This window comes from Narcine bancroftii, chromosome 3, assembly GCF_036971445.1.
Source record: "Narcine bancroftii isolate sNarBan1 chromosome 3, sNarBan1.hap1, whole genome shotgun sequence".
Lineage (NCBI taxonomy): Eukaryota > Metazoa > Chordata > Chondrichthyes > Torpediniformes > Narcinidae > Narcine > Narcine bancroftii.
The window spans coordinates 35,756,105-35,781,653 of record NC_091471.1 but is presented as its reverse complement, the minus strand read 5'-3'; the positions used below and the strand labels follow the sequence as shown (position 1 = coordinate 35,781,653).

Genomic DNA, 25,549 nt, shown 5'->3' with positions numbered 1-25,549 from the left:
TTGGGTGCCCTGCTGGGAATGGGTTATTTATAGTTGAGACTGAATCGGAAAAAGAGGGGAGGTGGAAGGCTGTAGGGAGGGTGGGGGGGCATGTGAAGGGGTCCCTGCGGAGATCTGGACATACATGTTCCTGAAGAATTCATTTGATGCAGCATTTCGTGCAAGATGGATGTCTGCTCCAAGAGGATCACCTAGAAGCTTTCCAGGCTGTGCCTCATTAGTTCATCATGCATAGACTGATACACCTCCAGTCTCCTCTCCTGCCTCACATGGAAACACTCATCGTGCTCCTCTGCCAGCACCCTCATGAAGACCTAGATTGCCTCGACGGTGCCCTGGTCCTGGGTTGCTCTCATCCTCTTCCCCTTCCCCTTCCTGAGGAATCCTGCAGTGAAAAGGAGCAGATTTTACACAGCACATGGGTCAGGTGCAATTACCAACCTGACAAGCCCTGCTGAATGAAACACTTGAAGGTCACCAGCATGGAATGCTGCATGCTCTGTTCAGGCTTATCATTCGCATGTCCCTCCTCCATAGTTGACGTGCTAGGACAGCACAGGGTGTCCATGGGCATTTGTGTCAGCGATTTTTGCAGCTCCTAGCTTGTCACGCTTTTATGTGCCTGGCCACTGGAGTCTTCTGCTGAGGTGTCCTCCAGTTCACCCCCATCCGACTGAGGACTTGGCTTGGAGGGGGCCTGGGTCGTGCTGGGAGTGAATGCCTAAATGAAACCTTCCAGCTCAGTGCGTGCCTCCCTGGCATGGGGGGAATTCAGCAGTCGAAGGGGTATCCAGGTTATCAAAGAGCAAAATAGGGGTTGCAGACGGCCTGACGCTCCAGATATTAAAAGCCTGCTGACTATAGGGCCACTCCAAAAGCTCTTTCCCACTACGGCTGTTGTGGTCATTGACCTACACAAACCTCTTGCACAGGTTTTTCAATTCGTTTATAACCTGAGTTGTTGACTTTTCCTATCTTGCCTCCCTCAGCCTCAGCACAATGAGGTCGTACATACGAGTTTTTCACCGTATGCAATAAAAGTTTGCTAATATCTGGCTCTCCCCTTATGGAGAGCAGCTCCCTCACCTCTGCCTCCAACCATACACCGGCCATTGCTCCAATTAGCAGAAATCCTGATTAAGATGGTAAGATTGAATATCTGCAGGGACACGAGCTGAAAGGTTACCTTTTGCCTACACAATGCACACACAGGCAGGCAGACATGATGATCAGCACTCAGGGAGAACAGACTTCAGGTTCAAAGGCTGCAATTAAGTCCCTATCTCTACCTGAACACCCAAACAAACTGCCCACTGTAGCTTAAACTATCAAAAGAGATGAGATTAAATTAAAAATTTAGATGCTTACAACACATTTAAACCACGTTGTAACGTCCCATTCTCTGACCTGCATTTCACAGTTTCTCCTCTACAAATGAACTTGACGCCCGGTGACGCAACCATGCAAGCGCTGACGTCACCGGAACAACCAGGTCGGCCATTTTCACTTTCAAGCCATGGGAGGACATCATCTTGATATGTTTTAATGGGTTCCCTGACTACCTCCGAGGAAGGGCAGGGATCCAGTTAATTTCCGACGTGCCTAAATGTGTCAGACCCTTTCAAGACTCCCTGTAAAATGGAGTTAACCGGGCAATTTGCCTAGCTAATTCCATTTTACAGGGCAGCTTGAAAGGGCTTATTGAAAGATGGGAGGCCTAATGGCAGTTGGCCGACTCCTTTTTTTTGGTATGTTAACATAGAACATTACAGCACAGTACAGGCCCATCTGTCCACAATGTTGTGCTGACTTATGCAAACCTACTCCACAACAATCTAATTTTACCTCACCTTACACCCTTCCATTTTTCTTACATTCACGTAAGAGTCTTTTGAATGTCCCTATTGTACCAGCGCCCAAAACCACACCCGGCACTGCATTCCAAGCACCCACCAGTCTCACAATTTAAAAAAAACTTGACATCTCCCCTAAACTTTTCTCCACTCACCTTAAATCAATGTTCTCTGGTATTGATACTGTTACCCCAGGGGAAAAAAAAAGTCCTGGCTGTCCACCCCATCTTAGCTCCTCATAATCCTATATGCATCTTTTAAGTCAACTTTCATCCTTCAACACTTCAAAAGAAGCCCAAGCTCTTTCTTGTGAGACATCCCAATACTATTTGTCATATACATTAATGATCTGGATGATGGGGTGGTAAATTGAAGTAGTAAGTATGCAGATGATACTAATACAGGTGGAGCTGTGGATAGTGAAGAAAGGTTTCAAAGTTTGCAGAGGGATTTAGGCCAGTTGGAAAAAAGATGGCAGATGAAGTTTAATGCAGATAAATGTGAAGTGTTACATTTTGGTAGGGCTAATCAAAATAGAATCTACATGGTGATGGTAGGGCATTAAAGAGTGCAGTAAAATAGAGGGATCTAGGAATAATGGAACATAGTTCCCTGAAGGTGAAGACGCATGTGGATAGTGTCATGAGCCCAGAGGACCCCAAAACCCAACAGCAATAAATATTAACCAAGATAAATGGCTACTTAATCAAAAGGTGCTTTTAATTATCTTTAAACAACGTTAACATTTCTATTAATTTAACGAACTTAACGAAACCCCTTCTAATTCTAAGCGCACATGTATGTAGGTTCAGAAAAGTTCTTTGATTCACAGTCCAATCTCACTTCTCATTCCTCCAGGTTTACTGGTTCCAGGAAATTCTTATACTGTGTGCAGAATTTAACATTTATAAAGTTCACCAGGCTTTGGTGCTTGAAAGGTAAATGGTTATCGCTCAGGAAGGTTCTTGTCTTTCAGAGAGAAATTTGTTGTTCGCTGGACACCCACAACTGTGTCTTGCTGAAGAAACCCATCCCATCAGGGTTTTCCAGATGATAACCTCTTTCTTTCAGGTCACCACAGAGTTCCTTTGTGTTTCACTTATTTCAAGTGAGACATTAGGCAGCCAGTCCTCTCCTCTTGCATGAACCACAAGGGCTTTGACCAGGCTGAACTAAGCACTCACAACCCATCTTCCAAATGGGGCTTTCCACAAGCTTTCCAGCTTGCCCTGTTCCAGTCCCAGCTGCTGCTGCTGACAGTAAAACTGCAGAACTGAATTATCTCTCTCTCTCTTTGAGAAAAAAGCCTGTTTTTTTCTCCCTGCTTATAAAACCACATGACCCTCTTAGAACAACAAGTTCCAATCCAGACAGCTTGTGGCTCCAACCAGTTTTTTCATCTGTTGCTTTTTTGTAAATAACAATCCATTAGTGAAGTCTCTTGGGCACTCTCCAAAGCTTTTGCAAAGGCTCTTGGAGTCAGCTTGTTTAGCATGAGCAGAGCTCCAGTATTTTAAATAAGATCTGCTTTAAAATGTTTTTATATAACCTACACTAAAAAAAAGTGCCCCAAATTAACTCCCAAAAGCATATCTATAATCTGTCTCAATAGGGTGGTGAAGAAAGCTTATGATATGTTGCCCTTTATAAATTAGAGCATTGAGTACAGGAGCTGGGTTGTTTTGTTAAAATTGTACAAAGCAATGGTGAGGCCAAACTTGGAGTATTATGTACAGTTTTGGTCACCAAAGTATAGGAAAGATATCTACAAATTGGAGAGAGTTCAGAGAAGATATACTAGAATACAGGGTCTACGTTATAGTGAAAGGTTAAACAAGTTAGGCCTTTATTCTTTGGTGTGTACAAGGTTGAGAGGGGATTTGATGAGGTATTTAAAATTATTAGTGGTATAGATAGAGTAGAGTTGACCTGGAGAGGCCTTTTCCTTTAAGAAAGTGGGAGATACTAACGAGAGGACAGGAGTTGAGAGTTAGGGGGCAAAAGTTTAGAGGAAACATGAGGGGGGACTTCTTTACTCAGTGTGGTGGGTGTGTGGAACGAGGCGGAGGCAGGCTCAATATTAGCATTTAAGAAGTTGGATATGTATATGGACGGGAAAGGGTTGAGAGTAGGTCAGTATGAAAAAACTGTTTGGCATTGACTAGAAGGGCCAAGTTGGCCTTTTTCTATGTTGTAATTGTTATCTTTCTTCTTCTTTGGCTTGGCTTCGCGGACGAAGATTTATGGAGGGGGTAAAAAAGTCCACGTCAGCTGCAGGCTCGTTTGTGGCTGACCAGTCCGATGCGGGACAGGCAGACACGATTGCAGCGGTTGCAAGGGAAAATTGGTTGGTTGGGGTTGGGTGTTGGGTTTTTCCTCCTTTGCCTTTTGTCAGTGAGGTGGGCTCTGCGGTCTTCTTCAAAGGAGGCTGCTGCCCGCCAAACTGTGAGGCGCCAAGATGCACGGTTTGAGGCGTTATCAGCCCACTGGCGGTGGTCAATGTGGCAGGCACCAAGAGATTTCTTTAGGCAGTCCTTCTGTAATTGTTATATGGTTATAGATAAGGTTACACTTCAATAAAATTAGCAACCCTTTCCAAAGAAATATTGAAAACTAAAAGCTGCTGATTGTTAAAACCATAAAGATGTAGGAATTTCAGATGGAAAAAAAAGCAAGTTTTACAGCATTATCCTGGGTGCATAAAAATTAATTTAATGCTGATAGGACAAAAATGCTGTGCACTGGAAATTTCCTCTCTTTGTAAATGCTTCAACATTTCTCCGACCTGAATCAGACTTTCCACTCAACCATATTTAAATATCACATTTAACACATATACAGAGAATCCAAAATATGAATTGCAATTCTTATTTTGATTTAATGTTTTTCATAATCTTAACTAACATCTGTTACAAACTAATAAAATCTTATTAGAACTAACAAAGGAACAGCAATGGAAAATTCACCAGACAATAGTAAATTCAAAATAAGTTTTTATTACTATTAATAAAATTTCTTTATCTTAAAACCCAACGCGTGTGAGAGAGAGAGAGAGAGAGAGAGAGAGAGAGAGAGAGATTAAATCCCAAACTATTACATTTAGGCATAATTCTGAAAAGTCCATTTTAAATTTCAGCATCAAACGTCTTATGTTGAATTTAAATATTTTAAAATTGCAGTTCAAAAGTGTTATAAAGCATTTTGAAACATCATACCTTCAGAACTCTTAAAAACTCACAACTTTTGTAGAGATCTTTTCAGAGCAATGTTCATACGAGTGATTTCACAGACTCCCTCTTGTCTTGCCTAAGAGTTATGGAGTCTGTTTTCCACAATGATTTCTTTCTTAATCAAAAGTGACCTTTTTCATGGATATGAGGCTGACCACTTTTCTTAGAAGCTGTGCAGGGTAGGGAGGGAGGGTTAGTGGATGCTCTGAGTGGGGATGAGAGGGTTGGTGGTGAGTGGTGGCACTGAGCTGGATGGGGGAGTCAATGACTACGCTAGGCGGGATGGGGGGGGGGGGGGGGTGTCAGTGGTTGTCACCTGACACGATCTCATATTTTTCCAAATCTTTTTCCATTCCTGGCCACCAATCTTTTGTACGGAAGTTTTGTTTTGTCTCAACAACTCCTAAATGTCCCTCATAAGCCAGTGCTATCATCCTCCCTCTCAATTTCTGTGGAATGACAAATCTGTTTCCCCTGAGTACACATCTTCCAATTGTACACAGTTCATCTCTGATGGCCACATAGGTTTTGTTTTGTTCCATTCACCGTTGTTGATCCAATCCCTAAGGTCTAGCAGTTCTGAGTGGATTCCTCCCCGATCTCCCTGGTTTGTACTGCTCGTGGTGTAGCATTCACCGCAACGAATCTCACAAACAATTCAGCCTCCATCTCAAGCCTTGAGTGCTTTACCCCATAGTCTTTCAACAACCTTGATAATGAATCGGCAATATTGTTTCTCCTTGCCTTGTAAATCACCCTAAGGATCCATCTTTCAATTCTAGCACATGGCTTCGATCTCGAAGAATAAATTGCTTCCAGTGATCTGTGATCAGTTAAGAGCTGGAACTCTATGCCACATAAGGTTTCTTCAGGTGCATTCTCCGCTAAGAATGCGCCTGAAGAAGCAGAAGCAGCCCTTTAAATTGCCGTTCAGGTGGCAGCATTTAAAGCGCAACGCTGGCCACCTGAAGGACACAGCTGCACCAGATGCGCCTCTGAGCACACTCCAGCTCCTGCCCAGTGTCAGCTGTGCTCCCACCCACTGATGTGATTTTGAGCGCGGCAAGAAGGAACACAGGACGATGGCAGACCCTGTGCAGGCAGGAGATATAATGATGATGATTGCACCCTTTTTTGTGTTCAGAGCGAGATACGGCAGATCCTTGGAAAGGCTATTTGTGCTGTTGAAGCTCTTCAATTGTCCTTGAGATCTGAAAATCATATAGGTGCAATCAGGAGAAGGTTCCTGCAAAGGTTGAGGACAAGACGGCAGCAGTTAGTGGTTGAAAGGCACGTGGAGCATATGCACCGCAGACGAAGGTGAATGCTGCTGGTCAGTCAATTAGCTATGGTGACACATTGGTCTCTCTGGAGGTTGAACTGATCCCAGGGCACTGATTTCTGGAGTAATGTTCTCACCAAATTTGATGATGCTGAGTGGAGGAGACACTTTCGTATGTCACATGGCATACTTCGTGCTGGAATTCCAGACTTACAGCGACCATTGGAGCCTGGAGTTCAATTAGCTGTAGCCCTCTGATGGTATGCCACCCCTTGTAAGTATTGATCCATCAGTACCATCTTTGGAATAGGCATCCACACTGTGTGCATGGTGGTGGAGGAGGTGACTGCTGCCTTGAGGAAGTTCCTCGGTCAACGTTTCATCTCCCTGCCAAGTGGAACACATCTCCACACCATTGACGGCTTTGCGTAAAGGGGATACCCAATGTGCGCCAGTGCCATTGATGGGTCACACATTCCCATTATTGCTCCCAGCGTGGATGTTGCAGCCTACTACCATCGCAAAGGGTGGCATTCGGTGGTTCTGCAAGTGGTGGTCAACCACAGATTCTGGTGAATTAAACCTTTATTGGTCTTTATCACATCACATCTTAAATGATTATAACTTCACTGTAATTTCCATTAATGTTACAACTTCTCAGATGTGTTTGTGGCTGAGCTGGGCCTCACGCATGATGCCCGAGTACTTCCCAACTCTCCTCTGTATAGAAAGGCAGAGGACCCCAGGGCAGATACCTCTTCCCATATGACGTGAGTGTTCACCCTTCAAAGCTCCGTGTTTCAATATGTAATGCATGCTTGCATAACATCGAATCCATGCTGCTGAAGACCCAACTGCGCTGGGTGGGTCACATCTCCAGAATGGAGGACCATCGCCTTCCCAAGATCGTGATATATGGTACACCAAAGAAGAGGTATAAGGACTCCTTAAAGAAATCTCTTGGTGCCTGCCACATTGACCACCGCCAGTGGACTGATATCGCTTCCAACCGTGCATCTTGGCGCCTCACAGTTCGACAGGCAGCAACCTCCTTTGAAGAAGACTGCGGAGCCCACCTCACTGAAAAAAGGCAAAGGAGGAAAAACCCAACACCCAACCCCAACCAACCAATTTTCCCTTGCAACCACTGCAACCGTGCCTGCCTGTCCCGCATCGGACTTGTCAGTCACCAACGAGCCTGCAGCAGACGTGGACATGCCCCTCCATAAATCTTCATCCGCGAAGCCAAGCCAAAGAAAGAAAGAAGCATGCTTGCTGTGTCAATGTTCAGGTGCATGCATTAACTACATTTCTGCATTGTTGTGCCTGCAGGTGTCCAAGGATGTTGAAGGAGTGGAGGTTCCAGCACATCTTGTGGGTGATGCAGCATACCCCTTACGAAGCTGGCTGATGAAGGGGTTCACACAGCACCGAGTACTGGATCCGGATCAGCAAAGATATAACAAGGCCCTTAATTCAGCAAGGATAGTGGTGGAACATGCTTTTGGCTGTCTAAAAGGCCACTGGCAGTGCCTGTCCAAGCCTCTAGATATCTCTACCGCCTTAGTCCCAGATGTTGTGTTTGCCTGCCGTGTACTGCATAATATATGTGAGAATAACAAGGAAGACTTCCCTTCAGCGTGGACATTGGTTGAAGCAGATGGTCCTGCACCCAACAGCGCAGATTGTCTTGATCAGCAGGCCCATGGGCCCCAGGCCATCCATTCTGCCATTATGTCCATCCTGTGAGAGTATGTCCCTGCTACCCAGCTCCCCATCTTCCACAACTTTTTCCCCCCTCCACCCTCCCCACCCAATGCGGTGACATGAGCCTGCTGCCTGGCATGTTATGTGCTCTCACGAAGGAACGGGTGCTTATAAATGAAACGTGTGCTTGTCAAAAATTTAATACAAGACATTCTTTGAAAAATCATACTACTTCATAAATATCTGAGGTAGATATCGCAACGTTAATATTTTACAACATTCTTAAACTAGAAGTAAACCATGGAATGGACAAATAACAGTGCAAATCCACTCCACACTTGAACACCGCAGAACAAACATTAAAACAGTAAACTCAACAAACACCACCACCCGACATCATAACATCTCACTGCTGAATGTTTACATCCTTAAAGTGTCGCACAGAACATTTCACTTATGAAGGGCTTCAAGAACAACAAAAGTGAACGGTGAGTTAGAAGCATTAAGGATGTTCAGTCCGACACAAACCTCATTCCAGCATTGAGAGGAACGAGTTGGGGCGGGGGGGGGGGGGGGGGTGAGGAACCCGTCCTGGACCCCAGCATCTCAGTCATGCCCAAGCGTTCACTACCATGATGCACTGGTGTGGAATGAAATGGCATGCTGATTGGAGAGGTCAGGTACATGGGATGAGGCTGACCATATGACTGTGGGAATAGGGATGGGGAGGCCTCCATTCGCGTGACCAATCTGTTGAAGATGACTGACTGCCTGTCCATTGTGGCGCTCAGTCCCCGGCAGGGAAGCTGCAAACTCAGACACCGACTGGGCATGCTTCTCCACTTCGGAGCGGCGCGTTGCTTCCTCGACCTTCCTCAGGTCGGCGAGCATGATTCACTTGTGATCCAGCGCCTCCTCTGCACGCTGGCATTCTCTCTCTGTCCTCCCTGTCAAGTGCCAACATCATCGCCTGCAGCTCCTTTGCGAGAACCTGACCCTTGGTCAGTCGCTGGAGCTTGTGTCTGGGACCAGAGGCTGTGAGTGGATACAGGAAAAGTGCATCAGCATTGGACTTAGGTGCTTCTCCATCAACACACCTGTATTCTCTGTTGTGAGTGCCGCCTCGCCACTTCCAGGGACAGTGACCTCTGCGCTGCTTCTCTCAGGGGCATCCAAATCCATGGCTGCGAAGTCCTTGGCGATGGCCTCCTCCTCCTGGATCAGCATGTCTCCTCCATCATTGCCATTGGGTGAACCCTGAGATCCCTCACGGATGAGCTCTGGGGAATCAGGGCTCTCCAGAGTGCTAGCAACATTCAAGGGATTAGCTGAGCGGCTAGCCCCCCAGAGAGTGTGGCACTGATCGAAGTACTGCCACTCCTAGTGCCCATTGCCGCTCCTCCTGTTGTGGTCCAGGACTGCGTGGAATTTCTTCCTCATGCTTTTCAGCTTCATGACCACCTGGTTTTTACTGCGGCTATGCCCTTGTGCTGCGAGCACTCCAGACAGCCGCTCAAATGTGGGACCATCGTTCACTGTCCCATTGAGTTCCCTTCCCTGGGATTCTTCAGTCAGATGGTCTAGAAGCAGTCTTATCTCTACATCAGACCAGTTACAAGCCTTTTTTGGAGCCATTGTTCGAATACACCATTTTCTTGCACTGCTGAAACAAATCGCCCGTATCGGCATTAGCCTGTCTGCACAATGTGCTTCAAGATGTGCGTCAGGTGTCTCAAGTTGACAATGTCACCATGTCAGCAGCCCGCCCCTTTGACAGCCGCTTTCAGCTAGCTGCATTCAGATGGCTGGGGAGCCACTGTGCTGCACTGATTATCCCTCTTGGAGCAGGGTTACCAAACTTGTTTCACAGGGGTCTCCTGCGCATTCACGTGGCCTCCCCACAGCCACATATTGCCAAAATATGCGGCTTTACAAGCAGGGCAAATGGCCACCTGAAAGTGACTACAGAAAAGCATGGAAATGTTCGCAGGCCCATACGAGTCCCAGGGCCTCCTTCTCTGTCTGTGAATAACGTCTTTCAACATCAGTAAGTGACTTGCTCGCATATGCAATCACCCTCCATTGTTCCCCTTACTTCTGAACTAGGACTGCTCCTAGTCCTATTGGGCTAGCATCAGCTATGGCTCATGTCTGAACATTTGGATCAAAATATCCCAATGTATGTGCCCTTATCAGGCTTATTTTCAATTTCTGAAGTGCCTTGCTTTGGTCAGGTCCAAACACAAAGTGAGCATTTTTCCTTGTTGGCCACCTCACTGGTTCTGCAATAGTTGCTAGATTTAGTATGAACCTGGCACAAAAGTTCACTAGGCCCAGGAAGCTCCTCACTTCTGTTGCATTCCTTGGTTCTCGAACCTCTGCAATTGCCTTGATTTTATCTTCAGTTGGATTGATACCTTCACTAGTCAGCTTGTGACCCATGAGCACCATCTCGGATACACCCAGCAAACATTTGTCTGCATTCACTGTTAATCCAACATCTCTCAACTGGGCTAATGTCTAAGTCTTTCATCACATTCCTCGCGTGTGGCACCATGAACAATGATAGGATCTGAGATGTTAGCTGTGCCTGGAACTCCTTGAATCACTTTGTGGATTTCGTGTTGATAGATCTCTGGAGCAGCATTTACACCAAATAGTAGTAACCTCTTGTATCTAAACAATCCACAATATGTGTGACAAATGTAGTGATTTTTATTGACTCTGGCTCTAGTTTTAGCTGGTGGAAACCCTATTTCAAATCCAACTTTGAGAAGACTTTGCTTGTTGATAGTTCCTGTAGAACATCATCCACTGTAGGAATGGGGTGCCTTTCCCTCACTACTGCTTCATTTGCTCTCCTCATATCAATACATAGTCTGATCTCTCCTTTGGATTTCAGGACTACAACGACTGCACTGACCCAAGGTGTTGGTTCTTCCACTGGTTCAATTATGTCTTGTTGAATAAGTTCATGTATTTTTGCTTCTACTTTTTCCCTTAGCCCAAACGGTGTCCTTCTCATGGGTTGTGCTACTGGCCTGACCTCTGGATCTATTTTTAGTTTGATCTGCCTGTTCCTTAGTTTTCCAAATCCTTCAAAAACTGACCGGAATTCCTCCTTCAGATCAATATAGGATTGCACTGAGTTCACATTCAGACCTATACGTAATACACCCATTGCATGCTCTGTCTTTCTACTCAGGAGAGGTTCCCCTCGTTCCTATATGACAATGTGGTAGTGGTGTAAGATTACTCTGGACATCCACCTGCATCTCTGCTGTAAAGCATCCAATTGTTCGAAGCAGCATCGATGAATATATGGAACCAAATTTTTCTCACATCTTCTGGCTTTACATTTTATCTTTTTCTTTATCAGTTCCTCCCACAATTCTCTGTCTATGTTGTTGGTGTCACTCCCACTCTCCACCATGATGTCAACCTTCACACCTCCAATCACTATTGGCACCTTTGCATTTGCATGTTTATTGTTAATGGCAAAAACATATCTTGTCTCAGTTTGTTTTTCCTGATTGTCATCATGTGTACATTCACATTCACATGGATCATTTTCAACATGACGTACATTTTGTTCGCCCCTCGGCCTATGTTTGCCTCTCATCCCCTTTCTTCCTCCACAATTACTTGTATGTCCAGGTTCACCTCTTGCCTGGGGTAGGGCTCTGCATTTCTTAGCAAAATGGCCCTTTTCTACCACAGCTTCTGCACACTTGACCCTTGGCTGGACAGCACAAATCCTTGCCAAAATGTCTGATATTGCCACATCGGTAACATGCATGATGTTCCGAATAATGAGTGTGTTAACCATGTTCCTGTCTTTTGCCTGCGGCGGTAAATATCTTATGAATTTGACCAGAAACTGTGCCATCACATCCAGCTGGGGGACCATCCAATTTCAAAGTCTGAAACTGAGTTTCCACTGCTTCATTGCCATTGTCAATGTTTCTGCCAGTGTGAGTGTTGCACCTTTCTCCAACAACTTGCATCTCAAGTGGTTTGATGCACAACTTTGAATCTAGTTTTCAAAATCTCCTCCATAATTGCAACCTTCAGCCGTCTTCCTGAGTTGTGTGACTAATTGAGCAATGGTTTCCATGTCCTTCTATTTAATCTGTCAAAAGACATGACGTTGGAATGTAGCATTTAACTCCACAACAAAATGCTTTTTCAAGGCGTCAACAGCCTTGTTATAATCAGCTTTGTTCCCTGTATTAGCCAGTGTCTTTAAAATCTCACACACTGCAGCCCCAGCAGTATACAAGAGTAGAGCCCCCCTCCGTGTGAGCTCCGACGGCATTGCTCCGTCAACAAACAGTCCCAAGCTGTCAGCATATGAATCGGACGCCTCAAACCAAGCCACCCAGCGAACACTAACTATGCTTGCTTCTCCAGTCAGGTTGAATGGAGACAAACCTTTAATTCCTGTCGCTTCAATTCCTGAAAATGCCATATTTTCTCCTGTGTAGCACAATAACAAGAATCTTAGTTCATCCTCGTAGCACAATAACAAGAATCTTAGTTCATCCTCGTCGTCAATGTCGAATCCTGAGGTCGAATAAAGTCAATACGCTGAGGTGTAATCCTGCAAAGCGTTATAGTCGATAACCGAACTATTATTTATCACTACTACACTACAAATATGAAAATCTGTGAGGCATTTCATTAAAGAAAGTGCCAAGTATGCTCCACTTCTGAAAAACATAAGGGGCTTCTCTGAAAGTAGATCACTTTTTTGCTAAAATTATTCAAAACTAATTTTGTATTCTTAGTACATATACCCCATCATTCAAAATTTAACCCAGTATTTCTCTTTACAGGTGCTTAACATGGTTTCAATATTTAATTTTAAAGCATTTTTCAGCTTTTCACTGAATTTTCATTCAATTAGAATTTTATCATCCAATGGGACGCTCAAAAATACAATGGAAAACCTTAACTCAACGCCATCCAACTACAGGTACAAAATCTTTTATCCAAAACCCTTGGTTTAGACATTTTTAGGAATTCAGAATTTTTCAGATAATAGAATAGTGACAACGGTACATTAAATGATTGCGCTGATTTCAGATTCGCTCAAAACGAAGACACCCTCAAGCTAGAAGAGTCTGGACCGGGGGGGGGGGGGGGGGGGTGCAGGTTGTGAGTGGCAGCGCTGGATGAAGGGGGTTTGCATTGGTGCTTGACAGGGCATGTTTGTAGCAACACTGGATGGGTGTGTTGAGGCAGCGCTGAACGGGTGGGGCTTGCAGCTGCAGTGCTAGATAGGAGAGATGTTTGCAGTGGCACTGGATGGGAGGGGAGTTTGCGGCGGTGCTGGGTGGGAGAGATGGGGGGTAGTTAATGAAGTGAGATAGATAAACCTTAAAAATAGAAAATACGCTAGTAATTTTAAGTAAAACTTCAAACATAAACTGGCTCCAACTAAGCTAAAGATCTAACATATACTGTACATGCAGTAAAAGCACATTACAACAATGTCATCGTCGTCTTCAGCTTGGAGTCTTTTTAAAGACACCTTCCAGTGTAACCTGTTGCATTAACAGAGGTTTGTATCTAAGCAGTCTCTTTAATTGAATAAACTACCATAATCTCCTGCTCTCTAAGCTTTGGTGTGCAGATGACATCCATAGAAAAAACATTAGGTTTTTGGTTTTCAGCATTTCAGATCAAAGGTTATGAACCTGTAAATAGCTCGATTCTCCATCTCCTAATCACAAAAAACATTCTTGATCCCTGAGAATGCAAAATTCCGTTGATCATTTTGAAGCAAGTATATTTTTAGTGATGAGAACCTGGATTGGTTGAAATTAGGTTCTTTCAATTAGCAATGAGAAGAATTTTGTTGTACATTCTGAATTTTTTCATGTCTAATTAACCAGACCATCTTTCCATCTTTGGATTATGTATCCTTGAGCATACATTACACACCTTTACCTCCACATTTTCCTTTTGAAAATCATTTGTAAAGACCAAGTATAGACTACAAAATTATTAAGGGACCATTTCAAAAGATCGCGTATAATTGTTCATATGAAAAATACAAAACTTAAAAAGATTTTGGGAATGTGGAGCAATGTGACATAAATAGAGCCGAGATAGAGATCGGATATGACCTAACTGAATGGCAGATGAGCCCTGAGAAGCTAAGTAGTCTAATCCTCTATCCATCTGCTCCAACTGACCCAGCAAATAAAGAGAATGGATTTATGAGCAAGGTAAAAGTTAGAAAGAGATGATTCCTAATTTGTGACACAGGCTTCACAATTTCTTTTAGCTGTAAAGCTCGATTTACATTCAAATCTTCAGATCAATCAGTCTGAACAACACAATAAAAGTCGAAACTTCTGGAAATACATTGCAAGTCAGGCGGGATCAATCGGGAGTGAATTAGCAATTTTCCAAGTCCACTCTGAGATGCAGAGAAAGCAAAAGAGAAAGATACAGTTTATTACATGGTGGAAAATAGGAAACAGTAAGCTGTTTAAAGGAATAGCAGTGGGGAATGAATAGCAATAGGAAACAGAGTTATAATTAGACATTACAGAATGAATGCTGGAAGTCTTAAATTAAAATATCAGAAATAATCAAACCAAACAACTGAACTCAATTTCATATCATAGTAGAAGATCATAATATACCTAGTGAGGAAATGAGATGATGATCCCCAAACGAAAAAAATTGGAACGGAAAACGTTGCAGGCAAATGAATGTTGGGGAGGGTTGTGATTTTTGATCAGTTATCCTGTAAAGCAGCACCACATCCAATCTGCAAGTCTTCCAGCTGTAGATTGGATGCTTTTTTTCAAAAAAGTGAATCTATGGCATTAATTTATTAAACTTTACAAAAAAGGATTTAATTCCCCCGTGGTAGATTATTCTAGAACTTGAGGATATTAAGTTGAGAGGGGAGAGATTTAAGGGGGATTCAAGGGGCAACTTTTTTGATTCAAAAGTAGAATAAGCTGTCAAAAGAAACTGTAGAAATGGATACAATTATCAAGTTTAAAAGATATTTGGACAGATGTATGGATGGAAGGGGTTTAGAGGGGCTTGAACCAAATGCAGGAAATGGGACAAGCCCTGCTTGTCAACTTGGTCAGCATGGATGCATGGGACCAAAAGGCCTGTTCTGTGCTCTACAACTCTAAGGAAGAAATGACTCAATGAGACAATGGTGGGAAGATGAGCCAGATATTTGAATAAATCTCTTCTGCAACCTTTTTTAGGGGTCCAGTATCTTCCTGAAAAGATGGGCACAATACTTTAGCTAACAGATAAGAACAATTTCTTTACTTTTGCAATAATTTAGAATTTTGAAGAGGTAATCAAGAAGATTGATGATGGCAGGGCAGTAGATATTGTCCACATAGACTTTAGCAAGGCCCTACATCGGCTTTGATACTACCTACCTTGGCGGGTAAGTAATGGGATGAAAATGACACCCCATCCTGCATTCGTCATGTTCTCACAGGTAAGTGAAGCAGTTAAAAGGCAGTTAATTCCTGTCTTTCAAGGGCAGTGTAAAAGGGCCTCCAGCTGTCGGGATCTTCTGCGTACAGTTTGTCTTACATCTATTTGCTGTACATCAGTTTACATCACCTTTCTAATCCCTTCTTGGGTTTAACATCCTTACTTTTCAATATATGTACGAAAGTATGCAAGGGATAATCAAAAGTATGCTCCATATAATCACAGGAATAGATAACAGATTTCTGTATGAGTGAAAACATTTAATACGACAGAACTAGTATGTCATTGCAAGCATTTATCATAGCAGCATTGCACACACAATTTCTATAATAAAACTACCACAGATATAAACAAAATACGAAAACAGATAGTGTTCAAGAAGCAAAAAAGTTTGCAGATACCCTATATCCAAAATGAAAACAAAAGTTTCTGGATAAACTCAAATTGGGATGCATCTATGGAGAATGATAAAACATCTTCCTATGGTCACTAGTTAATGTGCTGAATATTTCTGGAATTCTTTTTCTTGCTGATTGGCTGACAAAATAATATGTATATGGTTTTTAAATTCAGTTTCATTAAAACAAAATTAAAGTAACAGCAATATGCTATCCTGGCGTTTAGAAAATTGGACACCAAATGAAACATAAAAGCAACAATTCTATGGGAGAAACAGTATAGATCACAAGAAATGAGATGGCTTAGGCCACCTGGCTCCTCATATCACCTCTACTTCTGAATATGATCATGGTTGATCTACTCTTCAACTTTTTCCTCCCCATCCATGTCTTGCAGCATACACCTCAAACAGATCTTCAAAGCTTTCGTACTATATTTTTAGACAAAAATATCAGACACGCACACCATTCAGTTTTAAGTTCTGAAGAAAAACATTTCTGGACTGAATTCAACATTTCCCATCATTTCAGCCAGAGATTTCCACCATTCTTTAATATGAATACTCTATGTTTCTGGAACATTCTTCAATCTCCCTTGTTTTCCTCAACTTCTCTTTCAAGTTCATTCCAAGTTAAGATCCTTAAAATATTAGCATTATTGACATGAATAGAGAGCATGATCATATAGCAGATGGAAGCTTCATCAGCTGTAAGTATATCACAAACAACATTTCCTCTGTAATAACGCACAACACTGTCACCCTTGGGTGAATTTCACATTTTTCCAGATTTCGGAAAGCCAAATTTAAGACCACACGAATTGTGCTGCCGTATCCACCCCCACCCCCTTCCAGTCACACTGCCGTCTCTCCCCCACCCCCACCAGCCAGTCTCTCTCTCCACTTGCCAGATTTTGGAACTTCCCAGATTTTAGCTGTCTGGATAAAGGATTGTATACCTGTATTACAATCCTTCTCTTAACCAACCTGAGAACTGGTAATTCAGCAGATTAAATATGAAACAGGACATTAACCATTCTGTTAACTAAATGAACTATAATTACTTACAAATTCATTGTTTATATATTCTGGAGACCAAAATAGTGAACAACACTAAGGAAGCATTCAATATCTAAAATCTTGCTGATTTAGTCCATAGCCCACCATACCCTTCCCATCCACATACCCATCCAAATTCTTCAATATTAAAATTGACTCCTCATTCACCATCACCCAGCAGCTCATTCCACATTCCCTCTACTCTGAACAAATTTCTTCCAATTTTCCCTCTCAACTTTTCCCATTTCACTCTTATCCCAAATCTGCTGGTTTGTATCGAGTGGATAACGCTGACCTACGTTTACTGTCTATCCACCTCATAATTTTAAATACCTCTATCAAATCTCACTCATTCTTCTACCCTCCAGGGAACAAAGTCCTAACCTGTTAAACCTTTCCTTGGAACTGATTTCTTGAAGTCTGAGCAACATCCTAGTGAATTTTCTCTTTCAATCTTATTGATATCTTCCCTGTCGTTAGGTGATCACAACTGCACACAAGACTCCAATTTTGGCTTCACCGTAAACTCCACACTTTGAAACTCAGTACTTTGATATATGAAGGCCAATATGACAAAAACTCTCTTTACAACTCTATCCACCTGTGACAGCAGTTTCCCAGTTCCCTCTGTTCTACCGCACTCCTCGGTGCCCGACCGTTCACAGTCTTTTCATGGTTTGCCCTTCAAAATGCAACACCTCACAGTTGTTCATGTTAAATTCCATCTGCTGTTTATTCCAGCTGGTCCAGATCCCTCTGCAAGCTTTGAAAACCTTCCTTGCTGTCCACAACGCTTCTGATCTGAGTATTGTCTGCAAACTTGCTGATCCAATCACCACATTGTTGTCCAGATTGTGGATCTAGATGACAAGCTACACTGGTCCCAGCACCGATCCCTGCAGCACACCACTAGTCACAGGCCTCCAGTCTGAGAAGTAATTGTCCATGGCCACTCACTGGCTTCTCCCACACAGCCAATGTTTTTGAATATTTTAATATGAGATTTCACATCCAAAGTACAGAGTAGCTATGGATAGATGTTAAAATTCTCAAAGATACCCTACACTTAAAAACACCAATGCCTGAAGAGGGCGCACAAAATCAGTGAACTGGTGCGGACTTGAAAGGCCAACATGGCCTGTTTCCGCTCCGTAAATGGTTATATGGTTATATAGTGCCCAGGGCACTATATAGACCAATAATTAATCTAAGCTTTATTCCCTATGTGAAGCAGGACATACCTCCTTTCCTCTGCAATCTTTTGGAACCAAGAATGAACTCAGTACTGAGCGATGGAAAATGCCAGTGTATGAATTCTTCTAAAAAGTGACCATTGCATGAGCTAGCACATGGACTTGACATATGGCAGTGTCTCGGGCAAATTGAAACCAGTCTTTTCAATGCAGACTTGGCCAATATATCTTAGTGGACTTGCATGCACCCACAACTCACTCATGTACCATGCACACATAAGCTGCATTCATGTACTTTCCTCGAGATAGAACCATAGAAGACTACAGCACAGAAACAGGCTCCTTCGGCCCTTCTAATCTGTGCTGAACCATTTTTTTGCCTAGTCCCACTGAGCTTCACACAGTCCATAGCTCTTCATACCTCTCATCCATGTACCTGTCCAAATACTTATTAAATGCTAAAATTGAGCCCGCATTTAAAACCTCAACTGGCAGCTTATTCCACACTCCCACCACTCTCTGTATGAAGAGGTTCCCCCTCACGATCCCCCTAAACTTTTTCCCCTTGCACTCTTAACCTCTGGTTTATATCTCACCTACCCTCAGTGGAAAAAGGCTATCTACATTTACTCTATCTAGCCCCCCTCATAATTTTAAATACCTCTATCAAATCTCCCCTCATTCTTCCACTCTCCAAACAATAAACTCCTAAATCTGTTCAACCTGTAACTCAAATCCTGAAGTCCAGGCAACATCCAAGTAAATCTTCTCTGCACTCTATCTTATTGATATCTTATCTGTAGTTGGTGACCAAAACTACACACAATACTCTAAATTTGGCCTCACCAATCTCTTATACAACTTTACCATAACATCCCAGCTCCTATACACAATACTTTTGGCCAATATGCCAAAAGCTCTCTTCACAACTCCATCCACTTTCAGGGAATTATGTATCTGTATTCCCAGGTCCCTCTATTCGACTGCACTCTACCATTCACCATTAATGTCTTTTCTATGTAGTAACACCTCACTGCATTAAATTCCATCAGCCATTTTTCCAGTTTGCTCCTGATCCCTCTGCAATATTTTAATGCCTCCAGTCTTAAGGGGTATTTACATAGAGAAGCCGCCTTCACAAACTCACGATCTATGTAAAAGGGGAATCAGAAAGGTGGATTCAGAGTTCTCGTGGATTGCTGAGTCCTTTTACGTAGCAAGCCGGCTTCCCAGGGAAAAAGGAGCAGGACGTGAAGCATAGCAGTGCTGCCCTCTGCTGTGATGCAAAAAATGAACACTGGGAAGTGAAATTGCTCTGAACACAATTTATTTCTTTACCTTTCTTTCAGTATTAGAACACAAGCAAATCTTCTACACATTGTAATAGCCTTTTTTGAGCATATGTCTCAATCTTTTGAGGAAAATGTTCCTGCAGAATTTGAGAAGCAGGGAGCATTTTGAGGCTGAAACGTGCACCGACCATATCGTTCTTTCTTTTCTTCTTTGGCTTGGCTTCGCGGACGAAGATTTATGGAGGGGCAATGTCCACGTCTGCTGCAGGCTCGTTGGTGACTGACAAGTCCGATGCGGGACAGGCAGGCACGGTTGCAGCGGTTGCAAGGGAAAATTGGTGGGTTGGGATTGGGTGTTGCCTCCTTTGGCTTTTGTCAGTGAGGTGGGCTCTGCGGTCTTCTTCAAAGGATGCACCATATACGCTACAGACAAAGACATATCATGTGGAAGCAAGAGACCACTGGAGTCTGTATTCTGGTCTAATGTCCTCAACAATTTTGATGATGATGAGTGGCGGAGTCACTTTCGTATATCAAGGAAAACTTTTTGACTTTGCGTTGGAACTTATTGAGCCTCACCTGGCAACAGCCTCTTGAACCTTGATTTATCTCACTGTTGCTTTGTGGTGGTATGCCACCCCATGAGAATATCAATCCATCAGTTGTATTTTTGGTATCGCCATTGTGGATGTTGGTAAACCAGGTTACTGGAGCGTTGCGAAGAGCCCTTTCTAAACATTTTGTCAACCTGCCAAGTGGTGCGCGTCTTCAGGAGACAACTGACAGATTCGCAGAATGGTAGTATCCAATGTGTGCTGGTGCCATTGATGTACATATGTTCCCATCATATCCCCCCCCCCCCACCATGATGACACAAATGCATACTTCAATCAGAAAGGGTGGTATTCGATTGTTAAAATTATGAGGGGGATAGATAGAGTAAATGTAGTAGTTGTAGACCACAACTACTGGTATGGATTGCGACCTGAGTCACATTTATCTGTCTTTATTGAATAGTGTCCCATATGTCCATCCATACACTCAGCTTTTTGTTTTTCCAGCTTCACAGATGTGTACTTGGGTTGGCCTGTCTGCACACGATGCTCTAGTGATAGTTAACTCATCCATCCACAGAAAGGCCAAAGATCAAGGTGGATACCTCGTCCCACAAGACAAATGTATATACCACACTGACCATTGTTTTTGCATTGATCAGGCAATAACTTGTGCTTTCATGGTGGCATGTACCCTATAGAAATGGCCGCATGATTACTTCAAATGAGACATTACAGATTCAGGGGTCTGGTTCTTTCCTAATATTGTAAAGCAGGCACTGGAAAACATTAGTGAACATTCATTTGTGAAAATATATATAAATCTACATGGTTCTATCCACAGATATCCAGAACAGTTAACCAAGTGGAGATCCTGCGCATCTAATTGAAGACCCAGCTTAGCTGATGAAGGGTTTTATCCACCACCATGCACTTGATCAACGTCATTGAAGCTTTAACTTCCTCTTGAGCTTGGCAAGGATGGTGGTAAAAAAATGCTTTCAAATGTCTCAAAGGTCGCTGGAGGTTCTGGCCAAGTGAAATACACCACTTAATATTTTGTATCGAATGTCATTGTTGCCTGCTGTGTGCTACACAATACATGTGAACTTAACAAGGAACTGTTCCTGCCAGAGGAGAATCCTTAGCTATCTAATCTCCCTGAGCCTGAGCGACCTGTTTACTGTGATGTGCCAGCAGACGGTCACTGGGCTATCCATGTCTATCCTCTAAACAGATTTTATGTCCATCCGCTAAACTGATTCTAATGTCAATCCTATAAACTGATTCTGTAAACAGATCAAGTCCACTCAGTAATTGTAAGCTTATAAAACAAAGAAATTGCATAATTTATTTAATATTTTAGACACGTGTCAGAAGTTTTTCAATTTTCAAAAGCATGAAACATGTCAAGAATAAAAACTGCAATAAAAAGGTAAAGGTTCCATTATTGTCACATAATATTAATTTAGAATATAACATACATGAAATTCTTTAACTTTTGTCTACCATAAGTCAGAGTCACCACTATGTCCAGTGCCCTTCACAGAAACCTACAGCATCTGGTGTTCATAGGTGGACTCCCCTCCAAATACTGACCAGACCTGGGACTGCTTAGCTTCTGAGATCGGACAATCTCAGGCAATAATAATGAGGAAATTACTAATAACTACTTTTCATATCACAAATCACAAAGTGATGGCACCTCTGGGATGCAGGGGAGTGATATTGGGTTGGGACAGTTAGGTAATGTTGAGGGTGGGTGGGGTCAGCACTGATGGGCAGGGTCAGCCATAAATGACATCAGGCCTTGTCGAATTGAAGGCTGATTATTAATTTGTAGTTCAATGCTCTAGAGCATAGAGGTGAACCCAGCCATGTGCTGGGAATGCTGCAGTCTATCAGCCTGCTGTGCTGCATCCTCCATCTCCTACATTTTCACCCGCACCTATTCCTCATTCCCTCTCTGTCTCTCAACACAAAGGCGATCCATCTCCATGTCTTCCTTATCCATGGACAGCAGCATGTCCTTGATCTCCTTCGAAACAAGCTGCATCTTACTCAATTTTGCTTTTTTTTTGCCTTTGGCTGGGTTTCTATAGAACAGACAGTAAAAGAAGAACATAAGGGGGATGGGTCCTTATGGCACAATGGTGATTCACGAAGCAAAAAATCTTATTACCTGGCTCTTGCAAGGCGCAGCTTGCTTGTTCCTGGTAGCACCCATATCCAATGCTGTCATGCCTCCAGCATCAGTGCTGCTGCTGGGGGGCAGGAGATGCTGCAGGGATGATCTCAGGGGAACATGGGTCCTCCATCATGCTGAAAATCACCACTGGGTTGGCACAGTGACTTGTTCCCCATATGGAATGGCACAGGTCCAAATATGGCCAATCCAGATGCCATCTGCCACTCCTGCCATTGTGATCCATCAACTGGTGGAATTTCTTGCGGAGGCTCTTTAATTTTGTCATGACCGGGACATTACTGCATTGAAAGCTATGATCCCAAAATGGAGTGGCCAGCCTCTTGAAAGTCTGGCCATCTTTAACAGTCCAGTAAACTGGCAATCTATTTTCTCCTGAGTGCCAGGGGCTCACGTACGTCGCTATCACCCCAGTTTGCTAACATACTGGATATGTCTTGCTCATAAGAACCAGTTCGTTCCTGGGCTCGCAATGGGTTAACTGCCAAGTTCGCAGGTGGTTAATTTTAAAATTTGTGTGCTTTGGTCGCAGGCTGAGGACATCATCGTTCATCAGTTTACGCAGGAAGCGGTGCGACTTCACTCCACCTCTGACACTGGTCAAGGAATCACGGACCAAAATGGACCCACCAATTCACCTTTTCTGCATTCATGCCAGAGGAAAGCTGACTTGAGGGTTCTATGTAAAAGGGGATTTAGTGTCATTTGCAAACTTGCTGATCCAATTTACCACATTATCATCCAGATCAATTATGATTTTTTTACACAGCATTCACAGGATTTTTCTGTTATGCCGGCATTGGTCATTCACACTGGAACGACCAAAACCTGAAAATCTCCATTTCAGTTGTTTTATAAAACATACCGGCATTGCAGTATGTGAAGAGGCGGGACGTGAAACGCCACTGAGTTGATGTCTACTGCGACATGTAACATACACAGGATGTGCACTGCCACTGTGTCGATGTTGACTGACATTTAACATACGCATCCAACATCTTTCAAAATAGCTGTAGATCTGGAGGTGTTTATGATGCTTGCAGTGAACATGTATAGCACACTTTGAGCACAGGCTAATTTCCTGCGTATTATGCACGACTTCATTGATGTGCAGATGGACGCAGAATCCACGTAAGCAAACAAATTGTGTGATATGAAATACAACGCAGGAGTATTTGAAAAGAAGCAGAAAGCAGTTTGAAGAAGAAACGCAGGCGGACCTTCAATGCCGTCAACGGAGACGTTTCCTTGAGTCAATTCGTGCTGCTGTCGGATTGAAAAATATGGAGGAGAGAGACCACACAGGCCCATGTTTTGGTCTAATATCCTAAAAAAAATTTGATGATGAGTGGAGGGATAATTTCCATGTCTCAGGACACTTTTGACTTCAGTTGGGACTCAATGAGCCACATCTGAGGCGTAAGACAACAAACTGACAACCTCTGGAACCTTAGCTTAGACCTGCCATTGCTTTGTGGCAGTATATCAATTCATAAGTTGTATTTTTCGTGTCAGTGTGGCCACTGTCTGCGCATTGGTACATCAAATAACTGGAGCATTGAGGAGGGCCCTATTTACACAATTAGTTGACCTGATAAGTTGTGCACGACTCCAAGAGACAATGGACACATTTGCAGAATGGGGATATCCAATGTGTGCTGGTCCATTGATGATACACATATTCCCATCAGAGCCCCCATTGAGGACCCCTAACCTACAATAGGAAAGGACAGCACTCCATTGTTTGCAGGCAGTTGTAGACCACAACTACTGGTAAGAATCATGCCCTGAGTTTCATCTCTACAAATTGAAGTGATTTGTACGTCTTTCTAAGCACAGACGTTGTTCTAGCTTCATAGATGTGTATGTGGGTTGGCCTGGGCACACCCATGATGCTTGAGTTTTATCCAACTCGCCATCAACAGAAAGGCCAAGGAACAAGGATGGTAAGTTAATGTACCCCACTGTACAGTGTTTTATGTGTTGTTCTCAGAGGATGCATAAGCTGCTTATACATGTTCATTGTTCTGCCCAAAGAAATCAAAAATTGTTAACAGAGTGGAGATTCCTGTGCACCTAATCAGAGACCCAGCTTATCCACTCAGGAAGTTGTTGATGAAGGAGTTCACTAAGCACAAAGCACTTGATTAACAGCAGCATAGCTACAACTATTTGAACTCCACAAGGATTGTGGAGGAAAATGCATTTGGATGTCTCAAGATAGTTGGAGGTGCCTGGCTAAGTTGATATCTGTACCACTTTTGTATTAGACGTAGTTGTTGCATGTTTATGTGAGGTCAACAATGAACAATTCTTGCCTGAGTGGAACAATTATCTACCTGATCTCCCTGAGCAGGATTGCCTATCAGGGTGCACAAGCACACAGTCTCCCTCCTGAGTGCAAAGAATTAAACTAGTGAATGACTGCTTGTCATAGCTGTATCTGGTACAATTGTAAAAGAATAGTTGGTACACTTTCATCTTGAAATAAAAAGTTTTACTTCAGCAGCATTTAATGATTTATAACTGTGCAAATAACGAATCTTAACTCAACTGCATTTAACAAATTACAACTGTGCAAATAACGAATCTTAATTCGACTGCATTTAACTGTCCAATAAAACCACTCATGGATGACCACTTTAAAAGGTCACATTATTGCATCAGGTACGGGAGGGATGAGGATGAGGGTGATTGAAAAGACTCATATACCTCATCTGAGTGCTGCACGAGTTCAACACATTGTGGTATCTGATAGAAATACTGGCTATGGGTTGATGAGTGTGGTACTGCCGGACAGGAGCTTGTGGCACCGGTACAGGAGGTTGCTACAGATAAGCAGAGAATTAAATTGGAGTCATCATGTCCCTCATGATTGAGCTCCGCTTTTGCATTTCTTGCTGGAAATCTTTGAACATTTGTCCAAACTCTGCTATCTCTTCTGTGCGAATACGTCTGTCCACCTCATGTGAGGATATCACTGCCTCCTGTGCCTCTGTTTTCATTCGCTCCTCGTGAGCCCTCTGGATCTCCTGGCGATTACACTCCCTCTCGACATCGTCAAGGTCCATTGCATGCAGCATCTCCCGCATTTCCTGGGACACTGCCTGTGCCTTCATAGATCTCAGTCTCTTCTTTGGGGGCTGACAGCCTGAAAAGTAATGGAACACATGCTACATTAGTAAGATAGCTCTTGATGGGCGGACACACTTACATAACACATGATAAAATTTATTGATCACGAGAAGAAATAGGTTTTTACCTGGCTGTTCTTCAGGCGCAGGA

General features: G+C 43.2%; 1 protein-coding gene across 9 annotated transcripts in view; it reads right to left on the bottom strand.

Moving 5' to 3' along the window:
• The window catches only part of ark2n (arkadia (rnf111) N-terminal like PKA signaling regulator 2n), a 116,767-nt gene that overhangs the window by 44,804 nt on the left and 46,414 nt on the right, over window positions 1–25,549 (bottom strand). The window contains exon 3 of one of the 9 annotated variants that reach the window (XM_069923786.1): window positions 24,740–25,415. The exons of the other annotated variants lie outside the window; for them this stretch is intronic. Within the exon in view, the coding sequence (XP_069779887.1) occupies window positions 25,111–25,415 (305 nt within the window). The 3' untranslated portion in view covers window positions 24,740–25,110. Of the gene's footprint in view, window positions 1–24,739; window positions 25,416–25,549 lie in introns of those variants that run through there. 9 annotated transcript variants of the gene reach the window in all.